General features: G+C 42.1%; 1 protein-coding gene across 2 annotated transcripts in view; it reads right to left on the bottom strand.

Moving 5' to 3' along the window:
- Window positions 1–22,196, bottom strand: part of RIC1 (RIC1 homolog, RAB6A GEF complex partner 1) — a 225,152-nt gene that overhangs the window by 81,945 nt on the left and 121,011 nt on the right. The window contains exons 6-8 of one of the 2 annotated variants that reach the window (XM_069764353.1): window positions 21,703–21,833; window positions 15,749–15,840; window positions 8,316–8,404 (exon numbers count right to left, since the gene is read on the bottom strand). In XM_069764353.1, the coding sequence (XP_069620454.1) occupies window positions 8,316–8,404; window positions 15,749–15,840; window positions 21,703–21,833 (312 nt within the window). The remainder of the gene's footprint in view (window positions 1–8,315; window positions 8,405–15,748; window positions 15,841–21,702; window positions 21,834–22,196) is intronic. The other variant, XM_069764361.1, reaches the window with a different exon arrangement.

The following is a 22,196-nucleotide window of genomic DNA, read 5'->3' as shown; positions in this document are numbered from 1 at the left end:
AGGTATGGTGTTTGATGGATGCAACTCGGTATTCTTTTTCCTCCAAACACGACAAGTTGTGTTTCTACCAAACAGTTCCAGTTTGGTTTCATCAGACCATAGGACATTCTCCCAAAACTCCTCTGGATCATCCAAATGCTCTCTAGCAAACTTCAGACGGGCCCGGACATGTACTGGCTTAAGCAGTGGGACACGTCTGGCACTGCAGGATCTGAGTCCATGGTGGCGTAGTGTGTTACTTATGGTAGGCCTTGTTACATTGGTCCCAGCTCTCTGCAGTTCATTCACTAGGTCCCGCCGCGTGGTTCTGGGATTTTTGCTCACCGTTCTTGTGATCATTCTGACCCCACGGGGTGGGATTTTGCGTGGAGCCCCAGATCGAGGGAGATTATCAGTGGTCTTGTATGTCTTCCATTTTCTAATTATTGCTCCCACTGTTGATTTCTTCACTCCAAGCTGGTTGGCTATTGCAGATTCAGTCTTCCCAGCCTGGTGCAGGGCTACAATTTTGTTTCTGGTGTCCTTTGACAGCTCTTTGGTCTTCACCATAGTGGAGTTTGGAGTCAGACTGTTTGAGGGTGTGCACAGGTGTCTTTTTATACTGATAACAAGTTTAAACAGGTGCCATTAGTACAGGTAATGAGTGGAGGAAAGAGGAGACTCTTAAAGGGAACCTGTCACCCCGTTTTTTCAGATTGAGCTATAAATACTGTTAAATAGGGCCTGCGCTGTGTGTTACTATAGTGTATGTAGTGTACCCTGATTCCCCATGTATGCTGAGAAATACATTACCAAAGTCGCCGTTTTCGCCTGTCAATCAGGCTGGTCAGGTCGGGTGGGCGTGTTCACAGCGCTCTTTTCTTCCCCAGCTTTCCGTTTGTGGCGTAGTGGTGTGCGCATGTCCAAGGTCCGAATTCCCTGCGCCCACGTGAAGACACAGCGCGCGATCTGCGCTGTCATCCCTTTCATCGGTGGGGGCGACCATCTTCCTGGGGCCGCGCGTGCGCAGATGGAGTGCTCTGCTGCACGGGGCTTCAGGAAAATGGCCGCGGGATGCCGCGCGTGCTCACAAGAGATCGCGGCGGCCATTTTCCCAAAGCCGAGTTTGCATCTCGGCTTTGGGAAAATGGCCGCCGCGATCTCTTCTGCGCACGCGCGGCATCACACGGCCATTTTCCTGAAGCCCCGTGCAGCAGAGCACTACATCTGCGCACGCGCGGCCCCAGGAAGATGGCCGCCCCCACCGATGAAAGGGATGACAGCGCAGATCGCGCGCTGTGTCTTCACGTGGGCGCAGGGAATTCGGACCCTGGACATGCGCACACCACTACGCCACAAACGGAAAGCTGGGGAAGAAAAGAGCGCTGTGAACACGCCCACCCGACCTGACCAGCCTGATTGACAGGCGAAAACGGCGACTTTGGTAATGTATTTCTCAGCATACATGGGGAATCAGGGTACACTACATACACTATAGTAACGCACAGCGCAGGCCCTATTTAACAGTATTTATAGCTCAATCTGAAAAAACGGGGTGACAGGTTCCCTTTAAAGAAGAAGTTACAGGTCTGTGAGAGCCAGAAATCTTGATTGTTTGTTTCTGACCAAATACTTATTTTCCACCATAATATGCAAATAAAATGATAAAAAAACAGACAATGTGATTTTCTGGATTTTTTTTTCTCAGTTTGTCTCCCATAGTTGAGGTCTACCTATGATGTAAATTACAGACGCCTCTCATCTTTTTAAGTGGTGGAACTTGCACTATTGCTGACTGACTAAATACTTTTTTGCCCCTCTGTATATGGATACACCTAAATAAAATGGGAATGGTTGGTGATATCAACTTCCTGTTTGTGGCATTTTAGCATATGGGAGGGGGAAAACTTTTCAAGATGGGTGGTGACTAGTGATGAGCGAGTATACTCGTTGCTCGGGTTTTCCAGAGCACACTCGGTTGACCTCTGAGTATTTGTGACTGCTCGGAGATTTAGTTTTCCTTGCCACAGCTGCATGATTTCAGGCTACTAGACAGCTTGATTACATGTGGGGATTCCCTAGCAACCAGGCAACCCCCACATGTACTCAGGCTGGGTAACAGATGTAAATCATTCAGCTGTGTCAACAAAAACTAAATCTCTGAGCAGTCATAAATACTCGGAGACCACCCGAGCGTACTGGGGAAAACCCGAGGAACGAGTTATCACTAGTGGTGACCATGGCGGCCATTTTGAAGTTGGCCGTTTTGGATCCAACTGTATTTTTTTTTTAATGGGAAGAGGGTCATGTGACACACCAAACTTATTGAGAAATTCACAAGAAAAATGGTGTGCTTGGTTTTAATGTAACTTTATTTTTTCATGAGTTATTTACAAGTTTATGACCACTTATAACATGTGTTCAAAGTGCTGCCCATTGTGCTGGATTGTCAATGCAACCCTCTTCTCCCACTCTTGACACACTGATCGCAACACCGCAGAAGAAATGCTAGCACAGGCTTCCAGTATCTGTTTCCGATGCTGCATATCTCGTATCTTCACAGCATAGAAGATGTGGAACATGTGAAGATACGAGATGTGCAGCATCTGAAACAACAGATACTGGAAGCCTGTAAACTTGTAAATAACTCATGAAAGAATAAAGTTACGCTAAAACCAAGCCCACCATTGTTTTTCTTGTGAAATTCTCAATAAGTTTGATGTGTCACATGACCCTCTTCCCATTGAAAAAAATAAAGTTGGATTCAAAATGGCCGACTTCAAAATGGCCACCATGTTCACCACCCATCTTGAAAAGTTTTCCCTCTCCCACATACTAATGCGCCACAAAAAGGAAGTTGATACCACCAACCATTACCATTTTATTTAGGTGTCTCCATATAAATGGCTCACCCTGAATATTACTAAATAAAATAATTTAATGCATATTATTAGTGATGAGTGAGTGTACTCGTTGCTCAGGTTTTCCAGAACACGCACGGGTGGTCTCCGAGTATTTGTGACTGCTCAGAGATTTAGTTTTCCTTGCCGCAGCTGCATGATTTGCGGCTACAAGACAGCTTGATTACATGTGGGGATTCCCTAGCAACAAGGCAACCCCCACATGTACTTAGCCTGGCTAATAGCTGTAAATCATGCAGCTGAGTCAACAAAAACTAAATCTCTGAGCAGTCACAAATTGTCACAAACTGGGAGACCACCCGAGCGCGCTCTGGAAAACCCGAGCAACGGGTATACTCGCTCATCACTACATATTATAGATGTGATTATGTAGCAGCGTAGGTGGTGCCGCTGCCACACCAGTATGCTGAATGTGATTTTTTTCTCAATACATATTCAGTATGTAAAATAGGGAGCAGGTCAGTGAGGGATCAGTGACCTGTCATAAGCCATCAGTATGAATACCTAAGCAGAACACCACATGAAGACCCCCACAGGCCGCCACGGAGCACGAGCATATTATTAACTGAAAATAAAGATTAACCAACCACAAGACGGATTTCATCAACCCAGGTATCATTTTAATCAGTATAACGGCGCTGACCTGACACTGTCTGTAGGTTACTGTGCACAATCCTGCTGACAGGTTCTCTTTATAACATATATATGTACAGTACTAGTTAAATGTTTGGATACCTGTTCATGCAGTTTTCCTTGCCCTTATTGGAATGTGCACAATGTAGATTCTGGCTAAAAGCAGCAAAACCATAAAGGAACACATATGGAAACAAGAAGTAAAGGTGTGAAACAAGCCAAAATGTGTGTCACACTTTAGATTCCTCAAAATACCCCCCTTTAACTCTGACAAATACCTTTCACACCCCTGGCATTCTCTCAAGGAGCTTCATCAGATAGTCACCTGGAATAGCTTCCAATGAACAAGTATGCCTTGTCATGAGGTTAGTTGTGGAACACCAGCCTTCAGAAAATCTTTACAATCATCAAGTGTGGTTTGCAAAAATAGTATTGGCACACAGATCCAGGCAGTGCTAAGTCATATTCCATAATTGTCCTAAGCCAGAATATGTCAAGAACAGCTCAACCAAGTAAAGAGACAGTCCATAATTACGTAAATACATGATGGTCACTCAATACCAAGAATTGGAAGAACGTTGAAGGCATTTTCAAGCGCAGTCAAGAAAACAATCAATCACTATGAAGAAACTGGCTCTCATGAGGACTGCCCCTGACTGAAGACCAAGAATTACCAATTCTGCAGAAGATTAGTTCATTAGAGTTGCCAGCTTTAGAAGCCAAAAATTGAAAGCACGTCAGATAATGGTCCATATAATTGATACACAGAAATCAAGTAGCACACACACTTCAATACCAACAGTCCAGAGGAGACCGTGGGAAGCAGGCCTTTATGATCAAATTGCTGCAAAGATGCCACTACTATGGAACGCAAACAAGAAGAAACAAAAGGATTGGATATTAGATCAGTGGACATTTGAATTGAGGTTTTTTGCACCAACACGCTTTGTGAGCTGCAGAAAAGGTGAGCAGATGTTCGAGGGGTGAGGCATTATGATGTGGGGGTGCTTTGCTGGTGACCCAGTTGGTAACAGCCCACCATCCCATTTTGTTTGCGACCTTCATTTGCACTGCAACAGGATGACCCAAAACACACCTCCAGGCTATGTGACCAAGAAGGAGAGAGATGGAGAGCTGAATAAGAAGACATGGCCTCCACATTACCCCAACTGAGATGGCTTAGGAAGAGTTAGACCGCAGAGTAAGGCTACTTTCACACTAGCGTCGGTACGGGGTCGTCACCATGCATCGGCCCGACGTACCGACGCACGTTGTGAAAAAAATGAACAACGGGGGCAGCGGATGCAGTTTTTCAACGCATCTGCTGCCCCATTGTAATGTCTGGGGAGGAGGGGGCGGAGTTTCGGCCACGCATGCGCGGTCGAAAATGGCAGACGTGACACACAAAAAAACGTTACATGGAACGGTTTTTGTGCCGAGGGTCCGCCAAAACACAACGCATCCGTCGCATGACGGATGCGACGTGTGGCCATACGTCGCAATGCGTCGCCAATGCAAGTCTATGGAGAAAAACCGCATCCTGCGGGCAACTTTGCAGGATGCGTTTTTTCTCCAAAACAACGCATTGCGACGGCCGTCACACGATGCTAGTGTGAAAGTAGCCTAAAAGTGAAGCAGTCAGCAAGTGCTCAGCGCCTATGGGAACTTCCTCAGAGCTGTTTTACAGCTATTCCAGGCATTTACCTGATGAAGCTGCTTGAGAGAATGCCAGGGGGTGTACATTGGTCATCAAAGTAAAATTGGTATACTTTAGAAAAATCTTACCCAGAATTCAGAAAAACTGCCCAACTAAAAAAAAAACAGACACGTTCAAAGAAAAAACACAGACTGAGTTGATTTGAACTCTGTTCTGTGTCACTGCAGTTTGTGGCCCTGTCGTGCAGCGTGTGGCCCCATCGGCAGTTGCTTGAATCAAATTTTAGAGGGAATCAGAAGAAAGCCAGGACACACTGCAGAAACACAGGATGAATAGGGCCCAAGGTTAACACACATTAATGGCAACTTTCTGGCTTTAAGAAACAGTGAAAGAAATCAAGAACAAAAAATGTGGTAGTCGGTAATGGTTACTTTTTGTAACCAAGCATAGGGAAAAAGTATGGAATTACTCAATTCTGAGGAAAAAATTATGGAATCATGAAAAACAAACAAACAAAAAAACACTCCAACACATCACTAGTATTTTGTTGCACTCTGGCTTTTATAACATCTTGCAGTCTCTGAGGCATGGACTTAATGAGTGTCAAACAGTACTCTTCATCAATGTGGCTCCAACTTTCTATGATTGCTGTTACCAGATCAGCTTTGCAGGTTGGAGCCTTGTCATGGACCATTTTCTTCAACTTCCACCAATGATTTTCAATTGGATTGAGACCCAGACTATTTGCAGGCCATAATAAAGAGAAAAATGGTGTGCACTCTGGTCTAAATTATGAGGTGCTGGCGTAACGGACCGTGATGGCCCCAGAACTTAGTAGTAGAAATTCACCGCACACTCTTATATGTTAGTTTGCAGACGTGTTTTCACACTTTTGTTCCTAAAGTTACTCTCAAACAGAAAAATAGACCACAAGCAGTGTAGAGATATAGTTTGATATAACAACCCAACGTTTCGACCCTCCAGGGTCTTAGTCATGGGGCTACTTGGTTTTGGATGCCAGACTAAAAGGTGGAGCATGTGGCGAGGGACCCTTAAACTTAGAGTACCCGAAACTGCTTAAGGTGTGGTGTCCAGGGTAGTAGAGCGGCGCGTCCTAATCGGTGTGCGGTGCTCGGCACACCGATTAGGACGCGGACGCGCCGCTCTACTACCCTGGACACCATACCTTCAGCAGTTTCGGGTACTCTAAGTTTAAGGGTCCCTCGCCACATGCTCCACAACCAAGTAACCCCATGACTAAGACCCTGGAGGGTCAAAACGTTGGGTTGTTATATCAAACTATATTTCTACACTGCTTGTGGTCTATTTTTCTGTTTGAGAGTAACTTTTGGAATAAAAGTGTGAAAACACCCCTGCAAACTAACGTATAAGAGTGTGCGGTGAATTTCTACTATTTGCAGGCCATGACGTTGACCTTATATGTCTTTTCTCAAGGAATGTTTTTACAGTTTTTGCTCTATGGCAGGATGCATTATCACCTTGAAAAATGATCTCATCATCCCCAAACATCCTTTCAATTGATGGGATAAGAAGTGTCCAAAATATCAACATAAACTTGTGCATTTATTGAAGATGTAATGACAGCCATCTCCCCAGTGCCTTTACCTGACATGCAGCCCCATATCGTCAATGACTGTGGAAATTTGCATGTTCTCTTCAGGCCGTCATCTTTATAAATCTCATTGAAACGGCACCAAACAAAAGTTCCAGCATCACCTTGCCCAATGCAGATTTGTGATTCATCACTGAATATGACTTTCATCCAGTCATCCACAGTCCACGATTGCTTTTCCTTAGCCCATTGTAACCTTGTTTTTTTCTGTTTAGGTGTTAATGGTGGCTTTCGTTTAGCTTTTCTGTATGTAAATCCCATTTCCTTTAGGCGGTTTCTTACAGTTCGGTCACAGACGTTGACTCCAGTTTCCTCCCATTCGATCCTCATTTGTTTTGTTGTGCATTTCCTGTTTTGGAGACATATTGCTTGAAGTTTCCAGTCTTGACGCTTTGATGTCTTCCTTGGTCTACCAGTATGTTTGCCTTTAACAACCTTCCCATGTTATTTGTATTTGGTCCAGATTTTAGACACAGCTGACTGTAAACAACCAACATCTTTTGCAACATTGTGTGATGATTTACCATCTTTTAAGAGTTTGATAATCCTGTCCTTTGTTTCAATTGACTTTTCTCGTGTTGGAGCCATGATTCATGTCAGTCCACTTGGTACAACAGCTCTCCAAGGTGTGATCACTCCTTTTTAGATGCAGACTAACGAGCAGATCTAATTTGATGCAGGTGTTAGTTTTGGGTATGAAAATTTACAGGGTGATTTCATAATTTTTTCCTCAGAATTGAGTGATTCCATAATTTTTCCACAATGCTTGGTTAAAAAAGTAACCATTACTGACTACCACATGTTTTATTCTTGATTTCTTTTAGTGTTTCGTAAAGCCAGAAAGTTGCCATTTGAAATGACTTTAGTTTTGTGCCATGTCTGTGATCTGCTTCTTTTCTACAAAATTAAACAACTGAGTGAACATCCTCAAAGGCCGGCGATTCCATAATTTTTGCCAGGAGTTGAATATTTGATACTTTGTAGATTCAGACTGATGGCAACAAAACCGCAATGTGCACATTCCAATAAGCCTATGCTCACACTCAGTCAGTTAGTATTTGGTCAGTATTTTACATCAGTATTTGTAAGCTAAAAGCAGGCGAGTAACAATCAGAGGAAAAGTAGAATAGAAACAAGTGCCCCAATTCTGCATTTTTCACCCTCTCCTGGTTTTGGCTGACAAATACTGATAGTTAGACCGTAGCCTTAGGACAAGGAAAACCTTTGCCTGAACGGGTATGTCCAAACTTTTGACAGATACTGTACAAGATAATAACATTTTATATCTCCTATAAAGCATGGCTACTAGCACACATACCTTTAAATAAGAATTTTAAATCATTAGTACATTCATTCAAGAATAAAAATTCTAAAAGTTATTTTTCCCCACCAAAAAAGCATTAAAGAAAATAATTAAATTATTATAAAAAGGAAACACCCAAGAATCTGAAATTGTGTGCACAGAATGAAGAGAGAATTATTAGGGACTTACCTGGATACTGCTTAGGAGTAAGCTCCAATTTATGAGAAAGCTGCATAGCGCCAGTTGCGTTATCTATTGTGTATACAAGTACAGAACCACTAGGGAAAGGAAAGAAGAGCACAGTGGGTGATGACGCACAGGGCAAACTGATAAATGGTTGATCCCGCTACGTTTAGATGTAAACAGAGCTTATTAATATCCTTGTGTTATCAGGGGTGCCCCGATTACTACATGTTAGCAGAGATCCCAGCACAGCCCACGTAGTATATTGCACAGTGAAATAGTATATAGCCCAGCCACAGAGTATATAGCACAGGCCACGGAGTATATTGCACAGCCCACGTAGTATATATTCACCTTCCGTCCGCAGCTGTCACCGCCGCATGTGCTGCGCTGTTTCCTGCTGTCGCCAATGACCGCGGCCGCTAATTTAGGTAGGCCCAACCGCGCCCATGGTCCCGGCTGGCTCCACCCTCCTCATGGTGACTCCGCCCCCTTTGCAGCGCTTCTGGCCGGGCCTGCACGGAGTGCGCGGGGACTCGCTCTGCATACTTCCTGGCCTCCCCTGCCCATTTGTCTACGCCCACTGGCTGGCCGCGACCAATGAATATCCGGGACAGACAGACAGACAGAAGTGAGCCTTAGACAATTATATAGTAGATGGTCACCTGAAAAGCCCCAACTTCATACGTTGGTTGGCAAATACTTGAAGTATATGGTAGGATTGGCAATCACAACCTCCCTGGAGGTCATGTAAAGGTTTAGCACGACGGTGGGGATGGGCTAAGAGATGAAAAAAAGGTTGAGCCCAATCCAAATGGGGTATAAATGTTTGCCAGTACTTGCTGCATTTTATCATTTTCTTGATAAAGGCAGGATGTGACTGAAACATTGCATGATGCATTTAAAACAAAATTGGAATCAAAGCTTTTTTAAATCAAATCTCAGGTGCCTCAAATTTTTGTATATACCCCAAAGAAAATATTTACTGACAACAAATACAAAAATTAAATTAATAAATTTTACTATTTAAGAAAGACATAACACAATTAATAATATAAATATATAAATATATATAAATATATAAATATATATATATATATATATATATATATATATATATATATATATATATATTCTAGAATAAAATACACATAGACAAAAAAATAATAATATAATATAAAATATAGACCAGTATGTGGGGGGGCTACGGCACACAAAAGCTGACTGGTACAAAAATCAATAATATGTTACCAGGTAAATGAGAAATATGATCACGTAAAAATATATTAAATTAAATAATACCACGGCTAAAATATATATGACAGTTATTCACAATGAAATGTACAAAGTATATATAAAAATAACATTCAATAAATAATATTTCATATAATAAATAAAAAGAAATTTTTTTTTGCAGTTTAATATGTGCACATAAAAAATATAGAAGTTTTTTAATGAGATACAATAATAATCAAATGCATATCCATGTTTGATGAGCCTATAATTGATACATAATTGGCGATATGACAATATATGTGTATGAGAAGTGTAAACGAAAAAACAGTGAAAAAATAAAATGAGTGAAATAACTATGAAAAAAATATACTATAAATCATACAAAGTAGGATAAATAAAAAGTGTGCGTAATAAAAAATCTATGAATATATATGAATATATATAATAAAGTGATGAAAAGTAATAAAAAATATATATAATAAATGATATGTAACTATATACGTGTAGATTAATATAATATGTATGATTATAGTGATAATACTATGTGAGTGAAATAAAGTAAAAATAATATATTATCAATGTGGTGATGTAATAATAATAAGTGAATAAGGAGTGAAATAATATAAAAGTAACATATAACTTGATCAGTAACCAGTGGTATATCAAAAACATGGAAATGACATTTGATGAAATTTGATCTCATATGAGTCCTGCACGAGGTAGGCACATAAATGATATGAGTAAAAAACAAACACAATATAAGCAGTAAAAATGTGAGCCGTGTATACCAACCAGGATATGCGCGCCACAGCGCAGTGAACTCCCTGACGAAGCGGTTGCGAAACGTGCGTTCGAGTGGTGTGTGAGGGGGCTGTGGCGCGCATATCCTGGTTGGTATACACGGCTCACATTTTTACTGCTTATATTGTATTTGTTTTTTACTCATATCATTTATGTGCCTACCTCGTGCAGGACTCATATGAGATCAAATTTCATCAAATGTCATTTCCATGTTTTTGATATACCACCGGTTACTGATCAAGTTATATGTTACTTTTATATTATTTCACTCCTTATTCACTTATTATTATTACATCACCACATTGATAATATATTATTTTTACTTTATTTCACTCACATAGTATTATCACTATAATCATACATATTATATTAATCTACACGTATATAGTTACATATCATTTATTATATATATTTTTTATTACTTTTCATCACTTCATTATATATATTCATATATATTCATAGATTTTTTATTACGCACACTTTTTATTTATCCTACTTTGTATGATTTATAGTATATTTTTTTCATAGTTATTTCACTCATTTTATTTTTTCACTGTTTTTTCGTTTACACTTCTCATACACATATTGTCATATCGCCAATTATGTATCAATTATAGGCTCATCAAACATGGATATGCATTTGATTATTATTGTATCTCATTAAAAAACTTCTATATTTTTTATGTGCACATATTAAATTGCAAAAAAAAATTTATTTTTATTTATTATATGAAATATTATTTATTGAATGTTATTTTTATATATACTTTGTACATTTCATTGTGAATAACTGTCATATATATTTTAGCCGTTGTATTATTTAATTTAATATATTTTTACGTGATCATATTTCTCATTTACCTGGTAACTTATTATTGATTTTTGTACCAGTCAGCTTTTGTGTGCCGTAGCCCCCCCACATACTGGTCTATATTTTATATTATATTATTATTTTTTTGTCTATATGTATTTTTTTGTCTATATGTATTTTTTTCTAGATTATATATATATATATATATATATATATATATATATATATATATATATTTATTTTTTTTTTTTAAATAAAAATGTTATTAATTGTGTTATGTCTTTCTTAAATAATAAAATTTATTAATTTAATTTTTGTATTTGTGGTCAGTAAATATTTTCTTTGGGGTATATGCTTTTTGTGGAATATTTACTTTTTTGATTTATTTTCAATATTATTTGGTATTTCTTTTCTATATAGGATTTGTTTGCCTCAAATTTTTGGACTTTGCTTTAGCTGGAAGCCATGAGAAAAATACAAGCACTAAATATATACACAATGCTGTGAAGAACATCATGTAAGCCACCACTGGATTAGAAAACCATAGTGATGTGTCGTGTGTGGTACTGTGGAGGCCGGGTAAAGAGCTCTTTAACGGATTTAGATGCAGTGATCAGTGTCAGCTGCACAGCTTTACACAAGTGGAAATAAAAGCGTGGTGTCTGCAGAAGAGACAGGCTTTTGTCTTGCATGAACAGTGTATCAATTACACAGCACATCAAGAGATTCACCGCGTCGTCTCTCGTCCACCAATCAGAATTTACAATTGTCTAAATAATATAAAAGTAATCGAACAAGCACAGAGAAGCATCACTGGTAATACTAAAAACAGAAAATTCATGAACTCTTTTGAAATAAAATCAGTCAGAACAATTTTATTCATTGAGAACGTGCTTTAAATGGATTATAAGGATTCATACTACTAGAGATGGGCAAAAAGTCGCAGGACCCTGGTACGGCGGCGCATTCGGTAGTCAAAACTAGAGACCAGCGAATCTCCTTCTACCCACCGGCATCCCCAACGCCACATCGGATTGGTAGGCCAGCATGACGTCGTGTCAGGATTAATAATTAGTAGAGGAGCAGAGGATGCTAGGATTCTTTTAGGGCTCTGGACCAGCAAATCCTTTTACTCAACCCTACATGTTGTAATAAAGAAGGTCAGCATGAAATACCGTCCAGACGGAGAGTGGGGCAGATTTATCAAACAGTGCTGGTTTCTTCTCGCAACGAACCATAGTGGAGCATTCATTCAGCAACATCAGAATACTGGATGCCGTGGGCCATACAATAAACTGTTTTGTTTTTTTTTGCAACTTAACTTAATTAATTTTCCCCAATTTCATAAATTCAAAGGAGACAGAACGGGAGAATACTCCACTGGGTGGCTTTCCTCTCGCCTATTTCCACCCAACTTTGCTTTATGGAAACAAATTGCTGTCTCCAGTTGTGCCGCAGCTGTGACTACGTCACATCATCTAGTTGCGTCAGAGCTTTGCCATCTCCTACCACGTCAATGGGATATTATCAATGATGCCTCATGTATGAGGTAGGGTACAGCAGCATGGGGCTGATATCGCAAGATCGGCGTGAACAACACTGGTCTTGGTGGAGTCAGAAGGCTCCAGATTAATGGAGAGGCGCACCCCACCTAATGAATCAGAAGCATCTGACAAGTGATGTGCGCCTCTGAACTTCGCCACAAATCTTACTCCAATGGTAAACAAGAAGTACGTCACAGGTTTATTACGACAGAGAGCACTCAGAAGACCAGAGAATCTGATTTCACGTACTCTTGCACTGATTAGAAGCACTTCACCTTCATATTGAATGGTGCAGGTATCTGTTAGCAGTGAAGGGATAAACTGGTCAGCTTAGAGTCTCTGAAGCCTTCCTGCGAGGATGATCCCAGCTGTTCAGTATTGGCCACTCCTCTCTCCTATATATACTCTCTATATATACTCTCCTCTGGCAATCTGGATTGCCAGTGTTAGGCCGGAGCACTGTGGAAACTTCCTGAAGAAGCCATGAGCTTCGAAACGCGTTGAATAAACCACCCGAACATCTTATAACTATATCTGGATCCATCATTTGTTGCAGCAGCGTGGATTTTATCCACATTCATCTATTATAACGGATGCAATAAAACATCTCATAGCACTCAGTCCAGTGTTACTCTATGGGGCAGCTCAGATTTGCGATTATTTTCTCATGCTGAATCGACATGTGAGAACAATCACAGCATGCTAAAATTGGCAGCAAGACTCTGTTCACTCGCACCCATTTAACTCTAAGGGTGCAAGTGACAACACGCAGCACTTGGATATCAATTGAGTGCTGTGATATATATGCCGATGCCGGCAGCAGAGGAGATTGAGAAATTAATTTGTTCAATTTCTCCGCAGCTGTGCAAGTGGATGAGCTCAGTAGCATGATACTCAGCTCCGGCACGCATCAGAGCAGGAGCCGAGGGTCATTAGCATATCGCATCCCATGCCAAACACTAGTGTGACTCCAGTCTGAGGCTACTTTCACACTAGCGTTAACTGCAATCCGTCACAATGCGTCGTTTTGCAGAAAAAACACATCCTGCAAAAGTGTTTGCAGGATGCGTTTTTTCTCCATTGACTAACATTACGCGACGCATTGCGACGGATTGCCACATGTCGCGCGACGGTTGCGCAGTGTTGTGGCGGACCGTCGGCCGCAAAAAAAGTTCCATGTAACGTTTTTTGCAGCCGACGGACCGTCTTTTCCGACCGCGCATGCGCGGCCGGAACTTCGCCCCCACCTCCCCGCACCTCACAATGGGGCAGCGGATGCGCTGAAAAGCAGCATCCGCTGCACCCGTTGTGCGGCGGAGACAACGCTAGCTTCGGTAACCTCGGCCCGACGCTAGTGGGAAAGAAGCCTTACTCTTTTACTGCCTGATGTGGAGTGGAGGAGTCGGTTGTTGGTTTGGAGGGTTGATCTGTGACTGATGCTTGGTGTTTCGGATGTGTGAAAATCCTAATCCTCTCCTATTTGGTTATCCTTATTTTTCTTCCTAGCGTTCCTCTTAGTTGTCCAAATGCATATTTGTATGTTTGGTATTTTCATTTATCCCTGTATATGCTCCCTTGTTAGTTTGGTATGTGTATATACATACACTATTACTCCCCACTTCCCTGGGTGGGAGATGGGGACAGATATGGGGCTGGTTCAGGAGTTCAGCAAGGTACTCCTTGTCTTCACCATCAGAAGTTATCCAAGGAGCAGGGATAGTAAGAGCGCCCCTAGCGTTAGGGACAGGGAAGGAGCCCCTGGCCCCGGGTATTCCGACAACAGAGTTAGAAGAAAGTATATGCAAAAGGAGACCTGCACGTCCAAAAAATTAAACATTATGAAAAAAAAATACAAAAAATGTAACAGAGCGATTGAAAACAATTAAAAACACCAAAGGTGTATATGGTAATATGTGTCAGTCTAGGATAATGAGCAAGAATAGACAATGTCCTCAAACCAAAATAATGGGTGCAGATATGCAGTTGGAACACACAAAAATAAACAAAACAAAAAACTCCGGCAACAGCGATATTGATCAAAATAGAAATATAGAGTGAAAAAATGCTGTAAATAATAGTGACATTTCATAATAAAGTTTCATTTTTGGAATGTGCAGTCCTCCTTTCGCATGTACTTTTTGATTTCCATTGGATAATTTCATATGCATGATTGTCACTCCATGCATATTCATAGTTGTTACCACACCACCACAATTTCTCTCTAACACAAATCTTACTCTAGTCACAGACTGGAGTAAGGTATCGGGAGTAAGGTACACCACAGCTAAACACGAATAAGAAGAGTAGTGGTGTCCCGAACCCGTTCTGCCTATTTTTGCGTAGTTTGCCGAAAATAGTGTGGAAAAGCCAAAAGTTGCATTCTGGCTTAATCGCTTTGATGAATCAGGGGCTATAAATAAAGCACATACAGAAAACATGCAGCCATCAGATTATTCTATGCATGCGCTTTACATATAGCACTCTAGCTTAACAGGGCATGGCTGGAGGCAGGTGAAGCCCTCACAGTCATTTGACCAGATGATGGGGTCATCTCAGCTGGATCACAACAGTGCCACTCAGGTGGCCACACTCCAGGAGACCTGAAAAGCCACTTCCGGTAATGTACAGTAGGTGTATTACAAATTGGTTGCAGAAAACCCCACTAGGTTAAGTTGGGTAAAAAGAGACTTCTCATACCTGCTATTTCAGATTGGTTATCTCTGAAACATAGTTCTTTGTAATCAGGGAGCTTGCTGGTATTTCATGCTGCGATAAGCAGCACAATTCTGCTGATAGGTTCCCTTTAACTATCTATACTGTCAATCTACAATTCTTTACCAGAAAACGGAACTCCAGCCCGTATACACATATATTATGAAATCATTCAGCAAATTATTTTAGACCTATATAAATAACATGTATATCTAAAATTTGGATTTAAGGGTGGACAATCACTTTATGCTATACAATGTATCACACTCTATACAGTTCATGTCATTAGGCAACAATGCAAATTTTATTGCACAATAAATAAGCTTGGTACATACTTGGCACATCCAAATGCCATTAGTCTATATTTATTGTTTACTGCCACACAGGTCCCATCGACAACATCCTGTGCCCAAACTCCATGGATTTGCTGTTGGCACAAGAAATAATACATTACTACATAAAAAAAGAAAAAAATGACAAACAAAAGTTACAAATGAGTGATGAGAGCTCCAATTACCACAAGGAAACTAAACTGCCCAATCTCTCTAATCGGATACCACTGTACTATACACTATGTAGTTTGAGGAGTTGGAGGAGGGAGGAGAAAGGGAATGACACTTGAACAGTTATGTCAAATATTGATACAATTAAACACACAGCAAGTCATCAGACTGATATTGTGCAACATTTTAATTGGCGGGATAAAGTTGAATTATTATGCACAGCCTACTCTAAAGGTACCGTCACACTTAGCGACGCTGCAGCGATACCGACAACGATCCGGATCGCTGCAGCGTCGCTGTTTGGTCGCTGGAGAGCTGTCACACAGACCGCTCTCCAGCGACCAACGATGCCGGTAACCAGGGTAAACATCGGGTAACTAAGCGCAGGGCCGCGCTTAGTAACCCGATGTTTACCCTGGTTACCATCCTAAAAGTAAAAAAAACAAACACTACATACTTACCTACAGCCGTCTGTCCTCCAGCGCTGTGCTCTGCTCTCCTCCTGTACTGGCTGTGTGAGCACAGCGGCCGGAAAGCAGAGCAGTGACGTCACCGCTCTGCTTTCCGGCTGACCGACGCTCACAGCCAGTGCAGGAGGAGTGCAGAGCACAGCGCTGGAGGACAGACAGCGGTAGGTAAGTATGTACTGTTTGTTTTTTTTACTTTTAGGATGGTAACCAGGGTAAACATCGGGTTACTAAGCGCGGCCCTGCGCTTAGTTACCCGATGTTTACCCTGGTTACCAGTGAAGACATCGCTGAATCGGTGTCACACACGCCGATTCAGCGATGTCTGCGGGGAGTCCAGCGACGAAATAAAGTTCTGGACTTTCTTCCCCGACCAGCGACAGCACAGCAGGGGCCTGATCGCTGCTGCCTGTCACACTGGACGATATCGCTAGCGAGGACGCTGCAACGTCACGGATCGCTAGCGATATCGTCTAGTGTGACGGTACCTTTACAAGAGATCCATTACATAATACACATCACACACTTGTATGTCCTAAAAGTGAAGGGTTCACCTCGACTAAACTTTTCTTAAGACACTAAAACAAGGAAAAATATTTGTCTAATATATAATTGCCTAGAATACTACTTCCTGCAATTTGTGCCAACTTCCGTGGCTTTGTCCGGAGCTAATGTCCGGAGCTAATGTCCGGAGATAAGTGACGTCAACAGTGTCCAGTGTCTGATTGGTTGCCGCCTGCTGCGAGCGACCAATGAGAAACGTGCCGTACTGTGACACACTCCGCCCGCCATTTTGGTGTGATTTTTGAATTTTTACCTCACAGCAAGTTTCTACTGCGTGGAGGCGGGCCCAGTGACGTTGCTCTTCAAGCTCCTGCCGAATTTCGTCAAAAAAATGATAATACCATTTACCAAAACTATATATATTTAGTTGTGAAGTGGTTCAGTGACATTTTCACACCAATTTTGAACTTTTGTTGGGGTTTTCTCCATATACTGCCTATTATTTTTGTTCTTTCTTACTATTATTTATTAATTGTATTATTCTTACATTTGAATAAATAAAGTATATATGGATTCTAGACTCCCGATTCTTTAGAATCGGGCTGCCATCTAGTAATATATATTTAAATTAGTCATGGCCAAAAAAGTGTTGGGAGCCTTGAAATCGTTGCAAAAAAACAAACAAACAAACAACTATTTCTTCCAGAAAATTATTGCAATCACACGTCTGTTATACAGTTGTGTGAAGAAGTGTTTGCCCCCTTGCTGATTTCCTTTTCCTATTCTTTTGCATGTTTGTCACACTTACAGTAAATGTGTCAGATCACCAAACAAATTTACATATTAAAGATAACAACAGTAAACACAACATGCAGTTTTTATATGAAAGCCTTTATTATTAAGGGAAAAAGAAATCCAAACCTACAGAGCCCTGTGTGGAAAAGCCCCCCCCCCCCCAAAAAAAAAAAAAAAAGAAAATGAAAAACAAAACAAAACATCAAACAAACATAAATTATCTATGGTTTATCACATCTTTGGGAGGTGAAATTCAAATTTTCTAGCCCCACCCAGGCCCGATTACTGCCACACCTGTTATCAATCAAGAAATCACTTAAAGGGAACCTGTCACCCCCAAAATCGATGGTGAGGTAAGCTCACCGTCATCAGGGGCTTATCTACAGCATTCTGTAATGCTGTAGATAAGCCGTCGATGTTACCTGAAAGAGGAAAAAAAAGACGTTAGACACTCACCCAGGGGCGGTCCCGCTGCGGTCTGGTCAAATGGGTGTCTCAGGTCCGCTCCGGCGCCTCCTATCTTCATTTCATGATGTCCTCTTCTGGTCTTCACGCCGCGGCTCCGGCGCAGGCGTACTTTGTCTGCCCTGTTAAGGGCAGAGGAAAGTACTGCAGTGCGCAGGCGCCGGAAAAGTCAGAGGCCCAGCGCCTGCGCACTGCAGTATTATCCACAAACGTCGAAAATATGGCACAGTGGTGAACCTTCCCAGGAGTCACCGGCTGAGCAAAATTACCCCAAGAGTGCAGCGAACCCATCCAAGAGGTCACAAAAGACCCCACAAAATCATCCAAAAGAACTGCAGGCCTCACTTAAAGGGACACTTACCTGGATTTGGAGGGAACAATCTTCAGCCATGGAGGCGGGGTTTTTGATTCACCCTTTCCTTACCCGTTGGCTGCATGCTGGCTGCAATATTGGAATGAAGTTCATTCTCTGTCCTCCATAGTACACGCCTGCACAAGGCAAGATTGCCTTGTGAAATCATGTACTACGGAGGACAGACAATGAACTTCAATCCAATATTGCAGCCAGCATGCAGCCAGCGGGTAAGGAAAGGGTGTTATGAAAGGTAATTCAGTACCACAATGGACATAGAGGTCAGCGCACATACAGTGACCTGGCAATAACCCAAACAACAAGAACGAGCTCTGAGACGTGGGAACTCTGTTGACCGCAATCCCTAATCCTCTCCAACCACACTAAAGGCAGCCGTGGATTGCGCCTAACGCTCCCTATGCAACTCGGCACGGCCTGAGAAACTAGCTAGCCTGAAGTTAGAAAATAAGCCTACCTTGCCTCAGAGAAATACCCCAAAGGAAAAGGCAGCCCCCACATATAATGACTGTGAGTTAAGATGAAAAGACAAACGTAGAGATGAAATAGATTTAGCAAAGTGAGGCCCAACTTTCTGAACAGAGCGAGGATAGGAAAGGTAACTTTGCAATCAACACAAAACCCTACAAAAACCACGCAGAGGGGGCAAAAAGACCCTCCGTACCGAACTAACGGCACGGAGGTACACCCTCTGCGTCCCAGAGCTTCCAGCAAGCAGAAAAAAACAAATTGACAAGCTGGACAGAAAAAAACAGCAAACAAATAGCAAAGATGAACTTAGCTATGCAGAGCAGCAGGCCACAGGAACGATCCACGAGGAAACAGGTCCAATACTAGAACATTGACTGGAGGCCAAGATAAAAGCACTAGGTGCAGTTAAATAGAGCAGCACCTAACGACTTCACCACATCACCTGAGGAAGGAAACTCAGAAGACGCAGTACCACTTTCCTCCACCAACGGAAGCTCACAGAGAGAACCAGCCGAAGTACCACTTGTGACCACAGGAGGGAGCTCTGCCACAGAATTCACAACAAAGGGTGAATCAAAAACCCAAAAACCCCGCCTCCATGGCTGAAGATTGTTCCCTCCAAATCCAGGTGACAGTGTCCCTTTAAGGTCAGGGTCCACCATAAGAAAACTACCGGGCAAAAATGGCCTGCATGACCATTTTGGAAGATGTATGTGCCATTACATCTGGCGTAGAGGTAATACAGCATTTCAGAAAAGGAACATCATACCAACAGTAAAATATTGTGGTGGTAGTGCAATGGTCTGGGGCTGGTTTGCTGCTTCAGGACCTGCAAGACTTGCTGAGGTAAATGGAACCATGAATTCTGCTGTCTACCAAAAAATCCTGAATGGGAATGTCCGGCCATCTGTTCGTGACCTCAAGCTGAAGCGCCCTTGGGTTATGCAGCAAGACTATGGTCCAAAACACACCAGCAAGTCCACCTCTGAATGGCTCAAGAAAAACAAAATTAAGACTTTGGAGGGACCCAGTCAAAGTCCTGACCTTAATCCGATTGAGACGCTGTGGCATGACTGCAAAAAGGCGGTTCATGCTCGGAAACCCTCCAATGTGGCTGAATTATAACAATTCTCCAAAGATGACTGGGCCAAATATTCCTCCAGAACATTGTAAAGGTACCTTCACACATAACGATATCGTTGCTTTTTGTGACGTAGCAACGATATCGTTAAGGAAATCGTTATGTGTGACAGCGACCAACGATCAGGCCCCTGCTGGGAGATCGTTCGTCACTGAGGAAAGTCCAGAACTTTATTTCGTCGCTGGATCTCCCGCTGACATCGCTGGATCGGCGTGTGTGACGCCGATCCAGCGATGTCTTCACTGGTAACCAGGGTAAACATCAGGTTACTAAGCGCAGGGCCGCGCTTAGTAACCCGATGTTTACCCTGGTTACCAGCGTAAACGTTAAAAAAACAAACACTACATACTTACCTTCAGCTGTCTGTCCCCGGCGCTCTGCTTCTCTGCACTCCTCCTGCATCCTGTGTCAGCGCCGGCCAGCCGGAAAGCACAGCGGTGACGTCACCGCTCTGCTTTCCGGCTGACCGGCGCGGACAGTGCAGAGGAAAGCAGAGCGCCGGAGGACAGACAGCTGAAGGTAAGTATGTAGTGTTTGTTTTTTTAACGTTTACGCTGGTAACCATGGTAAACATCGGGTTACTAAGCGCAGCCCTGCACTTAGTAACCCGATGTTTACCCTGGTTACCGGGGACCTCGGGATCGTTGGTCGCTGTGTGACAGCTCTCCAGCGACCAAACAGCGACGCTGCAGCGATCGACATCGTTGTCGGTATCGCTGCAGCGTCGCTTAGTGTGAAGGTACCTTAAGACTCATTGCCAGCTATTGCAAACACTTGATTGCAGTTGTTGCTACTAAGGGAGGCAAATCCAGTTATTCGGTTTGGGGGGTAATCACTTATTCACACAGCGCCCTGTAGGTTTGGACTTATTTTTGCCTTAATAGTATAGACCTTCATTTAAAAACGGCTTTTGTGCTTACTTGGGTTATCTGTCTCTAATTGATAACCATGTCTTGTACTTATCAACAACTTTGTCCCTGTCTTGTTTGGAGATCTCTCTCGTCTTCATGGTGTTATTTGGTTAGTGATGCCTCTTGCTTAATGGTGTTATATGCAGCCTTTCAGAAAAGGTGTATATATACTGACAGACCATGTGACACTTAGATTGCACACAACTGGACTTCTTTTCACCAAGTATGTGACTTATAAAGGTAACTGTTTGAACCAGAAATTTTTAGGAGCTTAATCGCAAAAGAGGGATGACATATGAACAAGCCAACATTTAGTTATTTAATCCCATAAAATTAATTTATGCCTATATTTTTCTCATTTCACTTCACCAACTTACACTATTTAGTGCTGATGTATCACACACAATTGGATTACAAAAATATTTAAATACAGGTTGTAATGTAACAAAATAGGTAGAAAGCCAAGGTGGGGTGAATACTTTCACAAGCCACTGTACATTATTGTAAGGAAGTTCATGCCAAGTGACTCTTAGCCGTGAAAGCAGACAAAAGAGAATATATATTTCATACAAACAATATAAGCTTGGTTGGTGACACGGACGCTGAGAAATGGAGCAAGTCTAGCAGGCACATAACAATTCTATTAAGAGACAAACGCTTACATCTGCTGTGCTTGACACTGGCGTGATGAATCCAATGCGACCATCGTTAAAAACAACAGCAAACCCATCAAGAGTCACACAATGCTCCATATCTCGGATGTGGACACCTTCAAAATCTAAGAACGAACCTGCTGGGGAGAAAATAAGACAATCAGTCATACAAGTCTATCTGAGGCCTTATACTGGTGATGGTAATGCTAATTGGTGGTCCTTCCACACATATCGAAAACACTCATGGTCTGTGCAAGGCCAGGTGAGTGCAAGACTGGTCTCTTCTGGAAGAATTTCTTTTACTTTCAAAGCTGGGTACTCTGGACAGGTTTTCTTTAAACAGTATTTGTCTTTGGAAGGATATTCCCATCACAAATAACCATGGCATATCCACAGAGTATGCCATAAGGGAATGTTTCCACAGTCAGGAACCGGCAGCGCTTTGGATGCAGCACACGTCCGCTCCATCCAAAGAGCTGACGGCTTTTGAACGCAGGTGATTC

This window comes from Ranitomeya imitator, chromosome 1 (assembly GCF_032444005.1).
Source record: "Ranitomeya imitator isolate aRanImi1 chromosome 1, aRanImi1.pri, whole genome shotgun sequence".
In the NCBI taxonomy this organism is placed as follows: domain Eukaryota; kingdom Metazoa; phylum Chordata; class Amphibia; order Anura; family Dendrobatidae; genus Ranitomeya; species Ranitomeya imitator.
The sequence above is the reverse complement of the archived record's forward strand: the minus strand, read 5'-3'. Positions and strand labels throughout refer to the sequence as shown.